Source organism: Kryptolebias marmoratus, linkage group LG6 (assembly GCF_001649575.2).
Source record: "Kryptolebias marmoratus isolate JLee-2015 linkage group LG6, ASM164957v2, whole genome shotgun sequence".
NCBI lineage: Eukaryota > Metazoa > Chordata > Actinopteri > Cyprinodontiformes > Rivulidae > Kryptolebias > Kryptolebias marmoratus.
In genome coordinates, this window is record NC_051435.1 from 28,482,892 (window position 1) to 28,504,613 (window position 21,722).

At 36.7% G+C, this 21,722-nt stretch overlaps 1 protein-coding gene across 7 annotated transcripts in view; it reads right to left on the bottom strand.

Annotated features, from left to right (window-relative positions):
- The window catches only part of enox1 (ecto-NOX disulfide-thiol exchanger 1), a 142,579-nt gene that overhangs the window by 16,018 nt on the left and 104,839 nt on the right, over positions 1-21,722 (bottom strand). For all 7 annotated transcript variants that reach the window (XM_037976116.1, XM_017436171.3, XM_017436167.3 and 4 more), the window contains 6 exons: positions 18,808-19,020; positions 11,868-11,974; positions 6,903-7,020; positions 6,523-6,734; positions 4,645-4,752; positions 702-758 (listed from right to left, as the gene is read on the bottom strand). In XM_037976116.1, the coding sequence (XP_037832044.1) occupies positions 702-758; positions 4,645-4,752; positions 6,523-6,734; positions 6,903-7,020; positions 11,868-11,974; positions 18,808-19,020 (815 nt within the window). The remainder of the gene's footprint in view (positions 1-701; positions 759-4,644; positions 4,753-6,522; positions 6,735-6,902; positions 7,021-11,867; positions 11,975-18,807; positions 19,021-21,722) is intronic.

Sequence of the window (21,722 nt, forward strand, 5' to 3'; positions counted from 1 at the left end):
TAATCATCAAAATTAAACGAAATAAACATTTGAAATATATGAGTTTGTATGTAATGTATGAATATAATATACAAGTTTCACTTTTTAAATGGAATTACTGAAATCAATCTACTTTTTCATGATATTCTAATTTTATGACCAGCACCTGTAAAGTCAACAAACTAATGGTGATGTGTTAGAATGTCAGGAGTAGATATATAAAAGTAGCTATAAAAGATAATGTACCTTCAGGTATGTATTGTAATGTAAAAAATTGGTTTTTATGGTTGTCTACATAAAAAGATTTAGAAATATGCCATCATTAAATGTATGGGTTCCTTTTTTGTGTGAAATGTCAGCAATTATTTGGTTTGTGCCTCCCCGTTATTTTCAAAACTACTGTTTTTAAAAAGCTTTACTTGAAGGACAAGATTGTTAAAATGTTTAGGCTTACATTTTCAGAGCATAGTGACGTTTTGTATGACTCTCTACATAAATCTTATCAAAACTCTGTGATTTTAAATAGGATAATGCTATCCTATTATTCAATAATTGTACAAAAACAGCCTGTATTAAATGCAATTTATTTTGTTTGTTTGGAAATAGTTTTTCTTTGTTCAAAAAGTCTGTACATTTGAGAATCAAAACCTAGATGTTTGCATAGATAAACACCATCAAACAGTTATTTTTTCTTAGAATTACTTGACTTGTCTGTTTTTCACCTTTTCATGAAGCTCTCCATTGGTTCCCTCCACAGTGTCCCCATTACTGCTCAGCAGCTGCAGACACAGAAAGAAAACAGAACATTTGAGCACAACAAAGAAATATTTTTGAAAGTTTATTTTTCTAGCTCAGAAAATGGCTTTGTTGTGTGAACAGAAGACACTTCTGCTCTTGAAAAATGACACAGATCTGATAAGAGCCTTTGCTGACATCATTAACATGCTGAAAATGACCACAACTATGCTTAAAAACAGAGAAAAGAGCTTTTCTACTTTAAAGAGTACTGACATTGTTCTTAGTTGTTCCACTGGAAAGCATGCTTCAGCATATTACAACCCAGCTGACTTAGCAGCTCCATGATCTCAAAACCAAAGGAATTGACAAGATCCCCAGAGGAAGAACCAGCATGCAAAATTCCTCATCAAGTGAGCCCCCAGCTTTGGTGACAAAAAGCATAAATTTAACAGCGTGAACTGAATGTGCTGCACTGTGGAAGTGAATTGATTGGTGTCATGTGTGAATGCTCTAGAGTAGTGTGTGTGTGTGAGGAATACAAATGTTTGATACTTACTCATACAGAGACATTGTCATGGTCACTACTTGAGTGATTTGACCTGCCTTTGTTAAATAAGGCTGATGAAATATTGTATAGTAGTTTGAAAAAGTATTCACTCCACATCCTCTCGAGGCCAGTTGCAGACAAATACAGATCACGGTTGGTTTAAAAAATACCCCAAACCCTGAAAATCCAAGGAACCCCCAATAAACCTCTACTGGAAAATGGAAAGTTGATGTCGAAGAGGGTGATTTACTGAAAGTCACAGACCAGACAGGTAAATACACTTGTGTTAATTAGAGAAAACAACCAAGAGGCCAAAGATAACCCTAATGGAGAAGGGCAGCTCTTCTGCAGACATGGGGGAAGGATCTGTTGATAGAAAAGTGCCAGGAAAAAAACCATTGTGTCAAGAAAAAAAGAAGGCAGATCATTTGTAATTTGCCAAAAGGCACATTGGAGAATCTCCAAACGTGGTAGAATTGACCATCAAGATCAACACCATGTCTGGCACAAACCTCTCATCATGCTGAGAACACCATCCTTACAGTGAAGCATGGAGGTGGTAGGATTTTGTTGTGCATGTTTTTTATCAGCAGGGACTGGTGGTGAACTGGTTAATGGAAGAAAGATGGAGTAGTGTAAAATACAGAGTAATACATGAGGGAAACTTGTTAGAGTCTTTCAGAGATTTGAGACTGGGTCAGAGGTTCACCTTCCAGCAGGACAATGCTTCTAAACACACTGATGAAGCAACACTGCAGGGGTTCAAGGAGAAACAGTTAAATGTCCTAGAACAGTCTAGTAAAATTGAGAATTTCTAGTTTGATCTAAAGGTTGCTCTACACAAGGAATGCCCATGAAGGAGCTGGAGCAGATTGATCACAAAGAAAGGTAAAAAAAATTCCTGTTGTTAGTAGCTTCTGTGTTAATATATTTAAAAATATATGTAAATACACTTGTGTCTCCACAGTCTAAAGTCATCAGTCTGGTTTTGCCATCAAATATGAGTGACTGACAGCTGTTACAAGTTAGCACAGGCAGCTGTCCATCAGCAGAACAAGACAACCTTCTTCTTTTCACAGCAGCATAAATCACAACAATGTCAGAGAGAAACTTTTCACCTTCAGACAGCTGGTTTTACTCAACAGTTGGAGAGCAAAAGTCAACCATATCCTTCAAATTCAAACTATACTTACTTTAGACATAATAAACTGAAAGCATGTGAAAAATATGACAGGCTATTATGAATGAAATTAAGTAAAAATTGTTTGACTGGCTTTAAATTTTTTTCCTATATGTTAAGTTTGTAGGAGAAAGATAAATCTTTCCAAAAGGCTTCAGAAGTTGTGTAGCTGCTACTGTTAAAGACTTCCTGCTTCTCAAGTAGAACCATAGGAATGTTTCCAGACTGATATTGCTGGACTCTGAGATCATGTCTATGAACCACCTCCTAATCTCAACTGTAAAACCAAAAAATAATTCATGTTTTCCTTCTTCATACCTCCTCCGTTCCTCATGTGTACTTCATCCTTCAGAAATGTGTGTATCAAAGTATATTTTAAGTTTCAAAACAATGGTAAACCTTAATATTTAATTATTTGAGCTGAAGATTGCAGTGCAGAGTTCAATTTTTTTAGCAAACAAAAAAAGCATGTTTTCATAAAGCATCATCTAATATAAAAAAAAATAGAAAACAAATCCAACCACACCATCTGGTTTTGCTGAAAATCTGAAGGCATTGCGTTGATGTGAACAAGTTTTTTAAATTACATGCAATTGGTGATGTTGAAGTTTTAGGTCTTTATTTGGGTTTTTCCCATGACTTTACACAAATTACACCACCACAGCTGAACAAATGCAACTCAAGTTTTCCAATTCATGTTTTGTGTTTTCTTACATGACCAATGTAATCACTGATATTATGGTGTCACCAAATTAGTAAATTAGAGTTGTACATATTAGACTGCCTGACTCTATAACCAAACATTTTTTTAAGAAGTGTTAAAATTATAGTTTTGAAGTGGGGTTATGTGGAAAGGCTATAAAAAATATTATTGTACATCTTGTAGATAGTTCTTTGAAAAACATTCAGATAGAACTGACAACCTAATGGATAATCCAAATATGGCCAAGACCAAAATGGACTTTTGCTTTCTTTAAAATACTTCATCCTCTAAAGGTTCATACCTATTTAATAAAACTTTACATTGATATCAATTTTACATTACACAGTTATTTTATAGTTATGGTTTATATATATATACATATATAGCTGTCTAGACATATATCTGTTATAAATAGGTAACCTACCTAACCTAACAATAGGTAACACATAACAGATATGTATCTAGTTTGTTAGCTGTCTAGATATATATCTGTTATAAATAGGATAGTCTGGATAGCTCAATGGGTAAGTCACCTGGGTTCGAATCCAGGCCGGGGTAAAGATTGAGCTATCTGGGTCCCTAGGCAAGACCCTTTGAGCTACTGCCTACCTCATACCATGAGAGAGATTGACCCGGCTGGCATGTGCTGGGGAATGCCAAACAACTAGTAGCTCAGTGTTCCAACATCCACAAACTATCACAACTTATCACAACAACGCAAAGGAGGACATGAAGACCACCATCAGTCACCTCCTCTACATGGATGACATCAAGCTGTATGCCAAGAGTGAGCGAGACATCGACTCACTGATCCACACCACCAGGATCTACAGCACTGATGGAGGGGTTACACCCAGCAAAGACTTTGCTTGTTTTTGATTTGGGGTGGTTACCTTTATTAAGTCATGAATAAGAAGACTGAGCTATTTAACTTTTTTTTTTTTCTTTTTTTTTTTTACAGTTTAAGCGCAGGACTAAAGACCAACTCTCATCTTGATTAATCCAGTTATTCTAACAAAAACGTTTGTTCCACAATAAACAGGAAAAACTTTAATGGATTGATAATGTTGGTGCTGTTTATGTAATAAATTATTGATTACACATATTGAACTATATTATCTGTAGCCAGAAAGAACATACATGTAGTACCTTATGTACAGTTTGGTAATATACCATAGCAAACTGTTGATTTCTTTGAGTGATAACTGTGGCTCTGGATCACGTTGGACTTCTACCAAATCCTACTTTTGCAGCTTTGGTCACCATGCACCCATATTCTGTGCTTACAAAAAGAAGCCATCTGCCACAGATCTCTTTATATGTACCTCTGGTAGAGATTGGCAAACTGTGTGTACAAAATAGGAGCTTCTAAATACAAAAATGGAGTACAACTGACCAGCATCCAGTACTCTGAGACCTGAGGTGACCATCTCATATAAGCTTCATTAAAGTTTGTGGTTATCCAGAGGCCATTCAATTGTGACAGTGAGTACACACCTTGTCTCTAAGTGAGAGCACCTCCACCTCCAGGTAGCGATGCTCATCTCGTGCCTGTTCCAGCTCAGCTTCCTTGCTCGACAGCTTCTCCTGCAGGTTCAGGAGTTGCTGAAAGGGAAACACAGAAAAACATTTAGCCCAAGCCAGAATTCAAGCATGATGCAATTAGCTAATAAGGTGTCTTTATAAAAGAAAACCCACAATAATATAGCTGTTTGAGCTTTAATCATAAATTGCTCATAGTTATAGTTTTCCACACAATAGAAGAAAACATAAATGTTGAAATATCGTTTAATCTGAGGTTATCGAAGGTGACTTCATATTGTGTTGACTGACAGAGACAAATAAAGAAAGTTTCAATGCTTATGCTTTTGGAGAAGAAAGTTGCTTTTCAAAGACTATGATTTCTGTATAAGTCCTTCTGACATCGTTCTGATATATTTACCACAACATTGTTCACATACACATGAATAGATGTAATGTTCACAGATAAGCATGTGTTCAAAATGTTGGCAGACATTCTGGCTTTAAACAAAATGCATCTGGGACATTGACTACAAATCTTCTGAATTTTAACATTATCAAGAGCATTTGTTCTTCAGGGACACAGACAGTAATGTTTATCATTCAAATTACAGGTGGGCGATAGGACGATATTAGATCATGAAGGATTTAAATGTGTTCATGGTTTAAACGCAGGCTCGGCTATAACGGACAGATGTACATTTTATCTGGCGGATAACACAGTCAGTCAGTCAGTCAGTCATGGTATATCTGCAAGACCTCCCCTGGCTTTTGGGTCAAATTGATGCTAAGTTACAAGGGCTTCTTTACCTCTCGCTATCTTTCTCTCTTTTGACGGCTTCAGGAGGGTTTTAAAAGTAAAGTAAATAAGCTACAAAAGTTAGCATGTTAGCAGATGAACTATATACAGCCTACAACTACAGGCTCACTATTGAGGCTAATAACCCAGTTTATTAATTACTAACATCAGCTTGTCAAGCTAATAATGTTACCTTTACAAAGAGCAGAAGAGTATAGACATGGTAATATAAGAACATATTTTATTTAAAGAAGTGTGAATAAGAAGATACATACTCTAAATACATAGGAGACTTTTATAAATTTGAATTCCTTTCTACTCATGACATGTTTGATCTCAGTTGTGATGGTGTCATGTCAGTCCTCTGCATTATCCTTCAAGTAAAGCATCAACAAGGACAAATTTATTTCAGCAAAGTTCTTAATTTGTTTGTTGCAGCTGCTAGTCTGAACGGAGGGAACAAAAACATCAGCAGGCGACAAACAAGAGGTGACAGTAGGGTGACTTTGGCCAGTGTGCATGTGTGTGTGTGTGTGTGTGTGTGTGTTGTCTCTAATGTGCCTTGTTCTATCAGTGCTGTCACTTCAGATTGAGAAAGACAGGAAGTCGGGTCAAATCACGCTAATTCGTGCAAAATGAGAGCTGTGCTCTGACAAAGCTTTCTGTGCTGTTTTTCAGAGTCAGTGGAGCGAGAGATTATGGGAGGCCTCTGAGTCAGCTCGGAATGCAGTGTATGTGAGGAAACTAAACTGCCTTTATAAAAGAAGTTTCAAGCAACTGAAAATGTCAGATATTAAGCTGTCCTGCTCAAAGGTATCTTTGTGAAGAAGGAAATAAGACAAGTATGTTCTCATCTGAGTGTTTTTACCAAGCAATTAAACCCAGTTATTTAAAAAAACCTTTGTGTCAGAGTATTGCATATCAGGGCACATTCATCATGAGGCAGATTACTAACACTGTGCTGCATCTAATAAACTAAATTGCTGGAATGAAGTTGTTTCTGCTCTAATATCAGCGCTCTTATTGGGCAGAAGGGTTTGTGAGATAAAGCCTACCTGCTGCATGCTGTGCATGCTCTGCTGCAGCAGCTGGATCTGAGCCTCAGGATTGTGAGCATGTGCATTTGTTTGTGTGTGATTGTCATCTGGACGGCAGACTCTGCTCTGCTCTTTCCTAAGAAGCTCCACTTCGTTCCTGTAGGCGTCTAGCTGCCAGCGCAGGGAGTCGTTCTCTTCCTTCAGAGAGGCCTGAGTCTGATCACACACTCCTGCAGGAGGAGACGAGAGGAAAGACCAAAAGTTAATATTAGGTAATAAAAGCAAAATACTATTTAACAAAATTTAACTTAAGTCTGTGAAACCTATTTTATTTATGTCATTTAAATTCTTCACAAATATATGAATGAGTGGAACATAAAAATATTTGTCTCATGCACCATTTTCCTCAGTGCGCATCCTCTTGCTGGGAATTTCATCTGAATCATCATCTGACATCTCCATCTCCTCCTCTCGTCTGATACCCATGATCTCCTCGCTGTGAGCATTTCTCAGCTCCTGAAATATTGCAACATGTAGAAAGACATGGGAACAACAGTCCTCAGTTTATTCATTAAATGTGTTCTACAAGTTTCGCAAATGAAAAATGTTCCAAATTACTTTAATGTGCTTTAGGCAGCAAGACTTAAACAGTATCGTGTGGTAATGAAATTAGGGATGGGAAAATTGAATTCATTAATGTGAAAATATCAAAATGGTCCCAATCTAGAGATGAGTTAAACTTGTGTAAACACAGACTTTAGTAATGATTAGAAATTTTTGCACTTAAACGTGGACTACTAAGTAAACAAACAGATATCAAAACACTAGTTCAGATCTCTTAAAATGGAGTTCTGTTCAGACATTATGAAAAATTAATATATTATCTGTTGTAGATAGCTCCTTGAATGATCTCAGGTTGGAGAAATCAGGTTTATTCTTTGACTAGATAATGGCTTTTCCAAGTGAAGCTATGACCAAAAGTGCGTTGGTGCTTTAAACAAGAATTTCAGAGTGGTTTGTGTGAATGTGTTTGTGTAAACTTTTACAATGCAATCAATTTTTCATTACATGGTTATTCCAACATGATGATTTTATGATATTCCTGCAGGAAGTGCTGCAGGCTGTACCAGAGGTGCTACAGCGAGCTGCTGGTCCTGCTGTTTATGACTGTAAATCAGTTTGCAATGCTAAATTTATGGCATTAAAAACATTATATAATAGCCTTTGCACAAACCTGCTATAAAATTTTAAAGATTGGAGCCATTTTAAGATGGCAGCAGTCCCCTTTGTCGTTCCACTATTAACCTGTTTTTCATAACAAAGGTCGTTCAAAGAGAAACTATTTTTAAATACGTAAAATTGTATTATAAATCTCTAGTAATACATTAATATAGATGTTTGTACAAGTAGACTTACCAATATTGTTGGCCAATAAAGAAGGGACTCATAATAAGTCTGCAGTATGTAAGAAGTGGTTGTAAGTCAGAAGATGAACAGTGTGCTAATCCTTGTTTTCAACCAAGACTATTAAAAGAAATTCAGTTAGCTTTGTATAATTAATATTTCATAAACTAGGGTAGTTATGACTTTATAAATTATTAAAGGCCTAAATAACAGCAATTCCGGCAAACCTTTCAATCAAATAAATTTTCTTAGAAAAATTTGTCAAAAAAAATAACAACTAAGAAATTAAATAATAAATTTAAGAAAAAATATCACACATCTTTATTGTAACTTTACTGAAGTGACAGCTTGAGTAGATGTTTATAGCGAGTTTTTGTTCAGTGTACTGTTCCTTCTTGCTTTGCTTAAATGGTACCTTTTTCTTATTAAGTTCAAATTGAAAAAAACCCCATCAAACAGGCAGACAGGCATCTGATGTGTTTCTGGAACAAGAGTTAAAGCCCCCATCACACTGGATGATCTCCCCACAATGACGTTGAAAAATAGACTTTGCAGTGTCTTAGTGAGCTCTTCAGATGCATATGGATGCATTGGGCTCCCCTTATACAAGATAGAGTGTGACAGGTCCATTATGGTTTTGAGCAAGCACAAAATTTTCATAGCAAGAGTTTGATGGTTCATCCTTGTGGTGTTTGATGCCTAACTGTGATATGATTTCACATGCACCTGCATGGGTTGCTTGTGGAGGATTTGAAACAGGACTGGCCCTGCTGGTCTCATGCCTAGGCTACAATCATGATTGTGACAAGGTCATAGATACAATTTAAGACAGTTGTGATAACCCATGGTTTTAGTGTCATGGTAATCTTCTAGCATGTAGATGCTACTAGCATCCTGACACAGACTGCCACAGTCATGATAGAGCAGGCATATAAAGTGTGGAAAGAGTGCAGATGAGCATTTCAGTGAAAAGAAAAATAGCAGGAAAACCCTATTTACCAAGTTTTAAGAGTATTGCAGCATCCTCATTGACTTCACATTGAAGTGAAGGAGGGTTTCCAAATTTTCCACAATCCAACCTAATTCTATAGGTTGTGTAGTTGATGCAATACATAGTGGGGTTGTCATCCAGACTGAAGGTGGTCTAACAGCTAAAAACTACTAGTTTTTCACTAGTTAAGAAACACCTTTTATATCAATTAAACTTGTGTTAAAAAATATGACACAACCATGTTAGCACTTCAATGTGTGTTTGTGGCGGCACATCTCTAACATGAGGTGACACGGAATCAACAGTGGAGTCTCATGAAGAAACTGTTGATGTGAAACCCACCTGAAAATGTGAAACCCACCTGAAGCTTCTTGTACAGGACATTGATTGGTCCAGTTTTGTGTTTGGGACACAAACAAAGCGTGGAGCCTGGTGAGATCCATTCACTTGTGACTGCTATTATGCAAGAATTCAACTGCATTACCAAGTCAAAAATTTTTACTGGCACAATTGAAACAGTGCTAGTGCGTATTTAATCCATGGGTGTGTGATGGTGTAAAACCTGTGTTCAAGTTAGGTATTAAAAGAAAGTAGAATTTATTAGAAAGGCTGCGTTGGTGTTACAGTAACTTGGGACTTTCACTCAGCTGTCTTGAGTTACCATACTGTGAGTGAACATTATTTGTTGGATTGTTGTTAAAGTAAGTTGATTAAAATGAAAAAACATCAGATTTTTGCCTTTTGGGTATCACAATTTTAACACTTCTATTAAATGCAGGTAAAGTATCATGATTAAAATCATGGAGAAAAAGGTTGTTTTCTATCTGGGTTGTTGTAATTTTACATTTTATATTCAACATTTTCCTCTCAATCAGTTCTGATAGAAAAGACCATTTCTCTCATTAGGTGTTTGAGCAGGGCACTGAGTTTTGTTACTGGCTAAACATGAACTTAATACGACAGTGATTTCATCTATCCATTAGCACAAAAATAGGTTGCTGCTGAATGGTGGCTAAAGAATATAGCAACTTATACTTAATGTAAATTTTAAAATTATATATATATATATATATATATATATATATATATATATAAATAACTGAAGAATGAAATAACCATTATATTTTTATGAGCAAATAAGCATTCAAAGCAGTAGCACTTATACAAAGGATAGACAAAATTAAAATAATGCAGTTGAAACCAAATCTTGTATGTAAATGTATAAGTTAGTGTTTGCATTGCCACACAGCTAGCCACTGCATAAAGGTAGAAAAACAGCAGTTTAACAATCCCATAAGCCTTTGCTTCAAAAATAAAGCAAATCCTCGTGGAAATGTTTATGATCTGTTTACAGATATTTGGCAAGTGACAATCAATTAGGCACTTCCACTCTAGATGATGACCCCACTACAACATCAAAAATCCACCACAACAAGGATGGTCTTTGCAGGGACTTGGCGAGGTCTTCTGGGGGGTATTCAGAACACAGCAGGGTTCACATTGATAGAGCGTGACGAGTTCATGATGGTTTTGGGCATGCACATTACATCTATTGCGGGGTTGTGGTGGTTTATTTTCATGGTGGCAGCATATCAGAGTCTTTCGTAGAGTATGGGGAAGTGGGCCCAATGAATCCATGACGTGGGCTTGCGCACACTGGCGTGACTTGGTTGTGAAGAATTTGAAGCAGAACTGGCCATGCTAACCTCTTGTCTAGGCTACAGTCATGATTGTGACAGAGCCATGGAAACAATCTGGCACATATCTGCATCTTGATTTGATATAAGATAGCTGTGTCAGGGTGGGCAAATAGAATGGGGCGAGGGTGCAAGAAGCCTTATAAGGATTTGAAAAAATAGCAGGAAATAACCTATTTGGTGAGTAATAAGAGCAGAGTCATGATTGCCTTCAGACTAAATTAAGTTTTTCAAATTTGCCATGATCTAGCTATGTCATAATAGGTTGTGCAGGGTAATCATCAGTATGAAGAGAGCATAGAGACAGATAATCAATGTATTAAGTGTTTTTTTTAGTTCTCAACATTGGTGTTATGCAAAATGTTGCTTTAATTTTGGCAATTAAAGGCCAAATGTGACAAACACTCTACTGCCGTTGAGTAAAGTGTGATTTTGAGTATCAATGATGTGAATAGATTCAGCACTTATGAAGGGCTTACAGTGCCATCTTATAAATTAAGCTACAAATAGAGAAGAAAATCCTCTTACTTTGTACTTGATCCTACCTACAATCACTGAATTTTAAAGTTAACAGGCCAGTTTTATTTTGCAAGATAAACTTTGTTTTTAAACCACATAATTAAATCCAGTTTAGTCTGTTTGTTATTTGAGAATGGCCTCATTATACTGACATTGAAGCCTTTGTTTCAGTTTGGTATCTGTAGAGGGCAGCATGCACCTTCTGGCTTTTGTTTTAGTCTTATTGTTTAAAATACATTTAACAAAGCACTAAATATTTTCTTTAAAACTTTTTAAAATGCATTTGTAATTTGTATTTACTTGCTAAAGAGTGACAAAACTTAACTGTCTGCACAGCAACGGGCTGCTGAATCAGTTCCTCTGATGTGCTGACTGTGCTCAAAGAGGACAGATCCTCCCTCCTTTCCACGCAGCGTTCTCATGTTCTTACTTGTTATGTTGATTTGAATCAGGATGAATAATTGATTAGACACTTAACCCTAGAAATCTCTGTTGCCATAGCAGCGCCTCACACTTTCGAAGAGATGTCAGATCTTTTACATATGGGCTGCTGGGAGAAGGAGAGGCCCAGATCAGAGCTGCTGTCTGTCTGTCTGTGAGGACGAGGCATCCAGTAAAACAACAAGTCCACTGAATACAGCAGATCATACAGGCATGTCTGTCAGCTCTCCAGTGGAAACTCATAGGTGACAGCAGAGAAGAAAGCAGTAGGTGGGGGGTGGGAGGAGAGAACAGAAAAAAGGTGTACCAACCTCACACTGCTTGCGCCAAATGTCTATGTTCTTGCGCTGTGCTTTTGAGAAATGGTCCCATGCCTTTTGCCTGGTGGCTGCGGTGAAAACGGCGGTGATCTGCTCGACTTTGAGGTGAACAGGGAGGAGGAAAGGAGGAGGAGGAGGAGGGAAGGTCAAAACAAAACAAGCCTTTTATGTAGCATTGTAGCACTGACTGGAGGCTCGTACAGCGGACAGAGGAGAGACCCCGATCATACACTGACCACACACTGGTGAGCTCAGCAACCTGCACCACTTCATCTGAAAAGATCAGTTTACTCAAAAAATTAAAGCAGTAATATTTCCTCAGACACAAAGATTTAGCCGTGAAGTAGCCCTGATCTTAAATGTTCTGGTTTAGTGTCCTCTCATCTTGGATATCATCAAAACTTGATCAACTTCATTAACATTCTGCAAAGTGTTAACTTGTTGAGCAGATGAAGACAGGATGTATTAAAAACATTTTTTTGTAGTTTACTACATGTCACATTATTGCTTTATCAAAACTTTGAGGTATGTGATATTTCGTACTTGTAAATACCCCATACTCCAAACCTTTGTTAAAACAACAATATGACAAATATTAAATTGCAAGATTTAGCTAAGAAAAGTGTAAATCCAGACTAATATTAACAAAATATAAAGGTTAACCCTTAAAAAAGACAGAGCTTTTTCAGTTATTATTTAACAAAATTGACAAAGTAAGAAAAAAATGTGTTGAACATTGACAACCCAATCATAGGCCTCATCTATACAATTCGATTTGAAAAACTAATATATATATATATATATATATATATATATATATATATATATATATATACACACACACATACACACATATATATACACACACCTATGCTGTAATACACAAACCACACCATTATGTGGTGAGAACGTCCACTTTACCGATATATAAAAATACAGAAAAAGAACATTTTTAGTTTGGATAAAGATTCTCCCAAAACAATTGTAAGTTCTCGTTTTTTTCTTCTTTTTTGGATACTTTTTACAGTTTTTTTAAAAATTATTAATCATTTCAAACACAATCAAAGCTTAATGGCGACAGAATCAGGATAATGTGAGGCAGAATTTGAGAAAACAGTTTCATTGTGGTTTTGATTTAGAGGACACAAAATAATTCTGGACCTACATGAAACAGGCTGCTATCATAATTTCTTAAAAACTCCATGTTTGGAATCCACACAAATCTACCATAAACAGAGTTTTAAAAAAGTCTCCACTTTAAAAACTGTTGTTAAAAACCTGTTTTTTCACCAAAAAACTAAGTTTGTCTGTGGTCTGCTATGCAAATGTAGCAGAAAATCTCAGTTTTAAAAATATCTGGAGTAGTGTAGTAGATGAGGCCAGAGAAGGTTCAGATTTTCTTACAAAAGATGTGGCTCTCTGTGTCATCTTGACTTCACACTCTGCGTTCATTGCACAGATCCTGGGAGACAAGGACTCAGATGTTCAACATGTACAAGCACAGGCAGCCCAACTCTTATTCTGTCCAGTTACATTTAGAAAACGTCTGGTATGAGACCTTCACTGACTTTTAACAACAGAAAAATATCAAGACATAAAGGTTTTTTGGCTCGGGTCTGTGTTTCAAAGTAAGTTTTTTTTAAGTTTTTTTATATCATACTTCAAAGCTCAGAGTGCTATATTATTTCTCCTTTTTTATGCTGTTTGGTTAGGATTTGGCATCTAAGTTACTTGATAATAATTAGGACATTTTATGTTTCGGGTCTACTTATGAGAATTTGCCTATTGGAAGACAAAGTGATTGTGTGTATCCATCCATCCATCCATACATCCATCCACCCATCCATCCATCTTCTTTACTTGTTTCTCCTCCACTGGTTGTAGGGAGCTGGTGCCTATCTCCAGCAGTTACTGTGCAAAAGGTGGGGGACACCCTGGACAGTTCACAAGTCCATCACAGGGACACATAGAGACAACAACCATTCGCACTCTCACTTACATCTAGGGACATTTTAGAGTTATCAGTGAACCTAACATGCATGTTTTTGAAGTGCAGGAGGAAACTGCTGTAACTGGAGTAAACCCATGCATGCACGGGTAGAACATGCAAACTCCATCCAGAAAGATCCCAGGCTGGGAGGTGATTCTGCAACCTTCTCTCTAGGAGGCAACAGCTCTAACCACTGCTCCTCCATGCCACCCTCTATGAGCCAAAGTTCAGTTATTCCCATGTGAACAAGTATTAGTAGAGTAACAAGTAGAACAAGCCAATGAGTAATAAAATAATATTGCCTGGTAATTATCGGTCTATTTTCACAAGGAAAACATGAAACAATTTTTCAAAGGGTGATTTCCAATAGTACCTGCCTCCAACATGCTTTTAGTTTTATTTACTACTTTCTTTTATTTATTTATGTATTATTTGCAGACTAGCTGGAACATGTCTTTTGTCACAAAGTAAATGTTAAATGTTTTAGTGTCTGGGGTTCTGGTTTAATGCAAGCCACAAAGCTTTCCTAACAGTAAACAAGCAATTTTTTAATACCTAAACCTTCCAAAACAACTACTGAATGACTGAAAACAGAAATAAAAATTTCTACCTAAAATTAAATGTAGAAAGTACTGTCTTGGTCATGAGATGAATCTGGATATCCCAACAGTTGTGAAAGTTTTATGATCTTTCATAAAACAGTGTTGATTACCCACAGTTCTAAAAAAAAATCAAAGAAAAAAAAACGGTGTGCATTTTGTGTTAAATAATTATTGTAATTTTTTTGGAAACCCAAACATTTACTGGTTGGTTTAATTTTTATGAAAATGCTGCTTGTCCTAAAATATTGTGCTGATTCGTTTCAGTCCTCATTTCCCTAAATTTGTAATGCAGACTAAAAGTGCAAAGCTAACACAACCTGTAAAAACTAAAGTCTTTTAAGGCTAGTAGTGTATAATCTAAACTGTGTGTCATGTAATGAGCAGGTCTCTCTTCTGGCCAGCCCTCTGTACTTACTTCACTTGCAGATTCACATCCTTCACGACTGACAAAGGCAACATTTTTTCCAGAATGGAAGGATACTGAATTCACAACATGAGCTTTGGCACATGTTAGGTGACGTATTTTAAAAAGAACTTGGCAACTTTAGCCTGAAAGTAGAATAAATACATCTTCAGATTCCTCCTGCTCCCTCTCTGTTGTGTTTGAACTCAAAGTCCACAGTCCATCACTGCAGATCAGGCTTTTACAGGAAATTTTACAGGTAACATTATAAAGGCTAATTACCATACCATTGATGTTGGTTGTTTAGATGCATTCAGATGGGTTCTTTCAAATCATGTTAGAAACACTTGGAGGACCAACAGGAACCTCTGTTTTACAGAATGCCTGCCACATGTATGACTGCAATGTTTTTGTAATAAGCAGACTCAGTGGAGGTTGTAATTGTTGCAAATCATTTTGGGGCCAGATACGAACTTACCATTTCATTTTTATTGTAAAGTCAAAAGCTTCACTTCTGTTCTGGGTTAAAATGTTGCCTTAAAAGTTTTGCTCTTACATTTGAGTTGTTGTGACTCAACATTTCAAGATGTAACAAATAATAAAACAGATTTAACAAACCTGAACAAACATAAAGTAAAAATCCATGGATTTCAAACATTTGTTTGAACAGTGTGGACAGAAATCAACTCAACTAAGACCAGCAGATGAAACTAAAACAAACAAACAAACAAACAAACAAAAGAAAACAAGAATAAACACATAAACTGTGACTGAACTGTACTTACCTCCCTGCACCTTCTTCCCACACCTATCAAATGTGTTACCATGCATAGTGATGGCAAATATTTTTAATATTTTGAAAGAACTGCATTGTTTAGGCTACATTAAGTGATATTTTCTACAACAAAACTAAACCATATGCACATGTAAACAAAATGTTTTCTGGTTTTGAACTTATTCTTTTGTCTTTTCACTTACCCTTTAAGCACCCATGAGTTATATTGACATGGTATTTTTTTAAATGAAAAATTCCAAACCCTCCTTTCAAACCTTGACAATTTGAGGATATTTTCATTGAAAAATTGTTTTAGCATCTAAAAAGTTTGTCATGCTTTCACTTTATATCACTAGTTGTGTACTAATTACTGTACATACCATTGACATATGTGACCCATGCTGGCAAAATGAGTCATAATGAGGATTTTTTAAAATATTGAGTTATTAATTTAGTTTCTCCATCTCAAAAGCCTAAAAATGATAGGTAGTTTGTTGAAAATTGGCAATTTATCACCAGGCCTGGCAACAAGCTAGTTTTGTGTGGTGCTTTAAAAATTCAAATTTTATTAGTCTGGATTGATGTCATCAGGAATTCCAACCCTACATTTTAAAAGGAAAATCCCCAAGTTTCACAATGATACCAAATATTATTCAAAGTGATCTCCCAGTGCTATGAAAGCCGGCAGAGAAAAATAATACATTTTAAAGTAAACTAAAATGATTCGAATTGAAAGGATTATTTCTGAAGACCAACCTGTTAGAAAACTTTGATTTAAATGTAGATTAGTAAGATCATATGCTATTTTAATTACTGGGATCACATATAATATAACTAGAGACAGAACCTTTAAGTTGAAGCCACAAAGGACAAGCGCCCTCTATTGGTTGGCTGAAGTATAATTTTTAAGTCTCGCATCTCCATGTCAATGAATGGGACATTTTCCTGAGTAAAAAGTAAAATAATAATTTTAAAAAAACGTTTTGAATATTTTTGAAGGTGTTAATTTTTGTTTATTCACAAGTTTTTTTTACCTTACTGCTGTATGTTCAAATGTGCACTTTTTAAAATAAATAATTTAAATTTGTTTGCTTAAAAAAGCTTCATGTTACAATGTGATTGACATTGTGACAGCCTATTAGCCAGCTGGGAGGGTGTGTAGGCAGGACTTTTGTATTAAGGGTACAGTCCCATGTCTCTAGTATGCAGACACAAATACAACAGGGTAATGCCCCTTAAAAAAACAAATATTTTGGCTTCAGTTTTGGACAATAAAAATATTGGAGTTGCTTCATCCAGCCTTATTTATGTCAATGGTACACACTCAATTGTTGCATAATTATGATTATTATGATTATGATTATGATTTATGATTTGATCAGCTTTGTTATCATAACTGATGAAAGCACTGTGTATTTAATCAGGAGGAATATGAACTGGTTTGTTTGCTTGTAACTGTATTGTGAACTGTTTGGACAGAAATGTCAATAAGCTGTGTGGCTGTGCTGTCAGTTTGCTAAATGTCCACTGTTGAGTGTTGCTTTAACAGACTCTCTGCAACCTGTTTTACATATGTGCACTAATGAGTTTCTACAAACTAACTGCCCCTCAACTGGTAAAAATGAAGTAAATTCATTTTTAAATCTAAAGACTGAGAACTGATGGTAAGTTAGTAATGTTTACCCAGAGCAGCATGAGACGACCTGCATCAACAAAACCATCTGTGCCTTTGTGTGCTGTCATTGTTCTGCTGCCCACCTGTGAAAAGGTCAGTGTGCCGTCACGACTCTGACTCTGAAACTTCTGTGCGACTGACCTAATCGAAACGGCACAGCGAGTTGAGGATAACGGAGGCGATGGCGAGATGGATGAGGGAGCGTTGTCATGGAGACTGAGCCGAGATGCTCGCAGAGTAAATGAGTCGCACTGAGACGGGCTTCAAAGTGAATATGGTGAAAATGGCTTCATGGTCTGCACCTCCATAATCTGCTGCTGCACCACACCCTGCAGCTGTAATCAGGAGTGCACTCACATCGTGAGGATTAAAACGCCAGTACGGTGCTTTTAATAATCCGCTTTTCAAGACAAAAATGATGTTTTATAGAAACTGGCCTAAAATTCAACACAAATTAAAACATCCACGTATGATACAGATAATATTGAAGCGTAATTTAAATCCAGTCAGATTCCTGTTGTCACTATTAGCTCAGTGTTTAAAAAGGTTTTACAGCCTTTATCCAGGATTATTTCTCCAAACACGCAAGTATTAGGTCTCTATATGTTTACACATTCTGTAACACTGCAGATCAATTAGAATTATCAAATGTAAACAAATCCTTATTCCATATAGTGTATCCAACAAAAATGAATGTTACAGATAGTGAGCTGAAAATTGGTGTGGTAGTAGCTGAGTTATTCACAACATATAGTCCAAGTTCTACCAGATCATGTAAAATAACTCAACAACACCGCATGCGATTGAATATAAACGTTAAGGTTTAAAAAACAAAGGTATCAAGGTTATAAAGGTTTCAAGGTTTGCTCCAGCATTTCTCAACATAAGATGATCTTAGTAAAAAACTCTGGCATTAAAAGGCGGCGGGGCGATGTGCATTCATTCAAGGAATGAGTCTTTGATTAAGAATGACTGCAGAAAGGTTTGTAGGGAAAAAGCAGTGGCATCTGTGGTGGAAAAAATAATGAGGCAAAACGTGCATTGCTGTTATGTGGTTTTTCTTTTTAGTTTTCTATTTTCCTAATGTTTAATATAGTGTAAATGATAATCCAGATGACTTGCTCCTTGGTCAGCATATTTCTTCTGTTAGTTTGAGAAGAGAACTCTTGCCTAGATGTCACATTTCCTGCCACAGTTTTGTGTGACTGTAACTTACACGACATCCAACTGAAAAATAAATTAAAGTATATTTTTTTATAATATTTTAACTATTTCCTAATTTTTATCTGCAGCTCTTCACAATCTTGTTGGATAATATGTTGAAACATATTCACACTGCTAACAGTGAGTATGAGGCCATAATTTAGACTTACCTGTATAACTGTACAGTTACACTTATCACAATGGAGGCGCCACACATCTGGTGCGTCAGTCTGCCTGAAAAGTTCTCTCACAATAACTGAATGTGTTTAAAAAGTGTCCTTACACTGTGTTAAAATGGCCAGTAGGGCATTCTTGAAGGCCTCTTTGGCGCGTTCCATCTCCTCCTCGTGCAGAGCTTTCTCACTCATCAGCCGGCGAACGTGGCTGTTGGCTGACTGGATCATGGAGTAGAAGTGGTTGGAGGTCCTGCGGTTGACTTCGCCTCGTTCAATCCAGGTGAACAGCACAGCTGTAGCCTCACTAAACTTGTTGTCATCTGTGGGAAGAATGACCAACAGTTAAAACACAGTCAGACTAGAATTAGAATTACCAACTATTTTTTTTCTTTTTTTTGTGATTCATAGCAGTGATTCACAGAATTTTGTTTTAAATATTATATAAGATGAAGTCTTAAAGTAAACCTTTTTTTTTTTTTTGCAATGGTACATGTTTTCTCAGTGGTTTCAGTCATTGCATGTTATGTTATGACTTACAAAATACTGACTTTGTTATTAAGTGACCAGAAAAAAAAAGAAAAAACAGTTCTCAGTTCATAGTTTTCAGAAAGTATAAACCCAATCTTTAAACAACCAGAATCCCAATTTTTTCTTTTATTTTTTTAATTAATTATCCAGGGTAATTAATTTCCCTTCTATTCAAGAATAAAGCACCTTGACTTTACCACATCTCATTTTATACTTTGTAATCACATTCTTCTTTTCTCCAAATCATTGTTCAAATCCATCCTAATGTTAAGACCACTTGGTATCAACTTGTCTTTTTTAGGAAATTTTCTATCATGCTAAAGATTTTTTTTTGAGTCAAGATAAAGACATACAGTAAAGGGAAGATTAAACAAATTCACCAGCTGCACTTTACTTTTTTAAAATCATGTTTATTTTAGATAATGTGCAGTTTTTAAAACTGCAAAAAATTGATTTTTTTTTTTGTTTAGTTTTTTGAGAATAAGCATCTGAACATAATACCTAAACTGTAAATCATGAATCTTTTAAAACTATCACTTATCTGTTATGTCATAAAAAAATCTACCAAAACATGGATGGTCTTGCAGGATCTTGGCAAGGTCTTCAGAATGCAGTGGGCTCCCTGTTTCACATCATAGAGAGTTATCAGTCATAGAAGGTTTGGAACATAAATAAAATTTCTGTAGCCAGGTCATTGCAGACAGTGAGTGAGCGTGGTGGCAGCACTGGCAGTGTATACATGGCATGGGACATGCATGCATTGGTGTAGATTGGCCGTCAAGAACTTGAGGCAGGACTGACTACTCTGTCCTCATTCCTACGCTATGACCCCATCATAGCTCTGGCAGGACTGAATAGTTTTTGCAGCACCATTAGTGGTTTAGTTTCTACATGCATTGCATTTTACCAGCACTCTCACCACTCAGCTGCACCAATCAATCCATGCCCTCCACTTGTCCATAAACCCCACACCATACTCAGCTGTCTTCCAGTTACCTTTTGGATACAAAGCAAGGAGTACTAGTTTTTTCCATGGTTTGGCTTGCTGGAAAAAGAAAAGGTAAATGTGCTTGAGGTACTGTACAGAAAACCCTTTCAACTGCATCCTCTCATGCTGCTGAATGGTGTTTCCTCCCCCACAGTAAGACTGAAACTGATGGCAGAGGCCCAGAAACCTCCCATATTAAGATTGACAGATTGTGGAAACCACATAGTGCAGACATAATACACATGGTGACAGTGCTATGCCAGCTTGGTGTGATCTCCTAACATGTGCCTCCATCCTCACATTGCCTAAGTAATTCATTCCAGGGCAGGGCCTGGGGTGTGATGTGACTGTGAGTGTATCGCCATGGGAAAAGGCTGCAGCCGTATATGGCATACTGAGGATGCAGAGGAGACGTAAAAAATAGCTGGGGGAAAAATATTTGGTGAGTACTAAGAGCTTAGCAGTGTCATGATTGCCTTCACATTAAAAAAGTTTTACCAAATTTGCTTTAAACTGGCAATGTCTGTGGTTCCTGTTAAACACAATTATCAGAGGTTTTACGACCAACACACTATGAAACTGGCTGTATTTTATAGAGACTTGTAGCTGTTGATGAATTTGTTGAAGGTCATGCAGGAGCAGCTGAGGACAGCACAGAACAATAAATATGTTTATTATTTGCTAAAACATCATTAGTATAAGATTCACAGCACCGCCTGCTGCAAGTTGGCAGTGATTAGGAACTTGTTGAAAAGAGAAACATCATTTCTTGTTTCAAATGCATATTAAGTTAGCATAATTCTATGTAAATTGTCAAAGAACATATCCCCTGATACTGACTGAAATCTTTTTTCATGCTACATCACACCAAATAAAACCCAAGCAGAACGATATGAACTCTGTTTCATGGGACCTTAAACATTCAGTCAGGCTGAGCAAACAACCGAGTAGGAAGTGAGGACTACAACCCTTCTCCTGGGGCACCCGCTGTTCATGGCGCCATGAACCCCGCCATAGTTGCTGATCACAAAAGACATTTCTGATTTTAAACCTTTCAAGCCACATTCGGTCTCAGTCATAAAAAGGGGAGTCTCCACGGGCCTCCGTCTGGTGCTTTTTCTCCTCTATTTGAATAATAACTGAACGATGCCACTGAGCCACTGACGACCTCAGAACAGAGTGAATTAGACAGCATTTAATGAGCTCAATACCCAGTGCAACACAACCTGTAAGAAGACACTTTCCCCAGCTCTGATAAAGCCCCATTCACCGCCTGCAGCAGATTACAGTCACATTACAGCAAGCACAATGAAACGCTGCTGAACACGGACGAGTGGGAGAAGAAAGGAAATTTATTTCCCCTGCTGTTCGAGGTGAAGAATTGAAAAGGGTTATTCAGAGAGAAAACATGCTTGTTTATTTTAGGTATTAAAGGATGGAAAGAAAAAAATGCATAGAGGCTGAGATTACAGAGGAGCAAATATTAACAAATCAACATACTGCTGA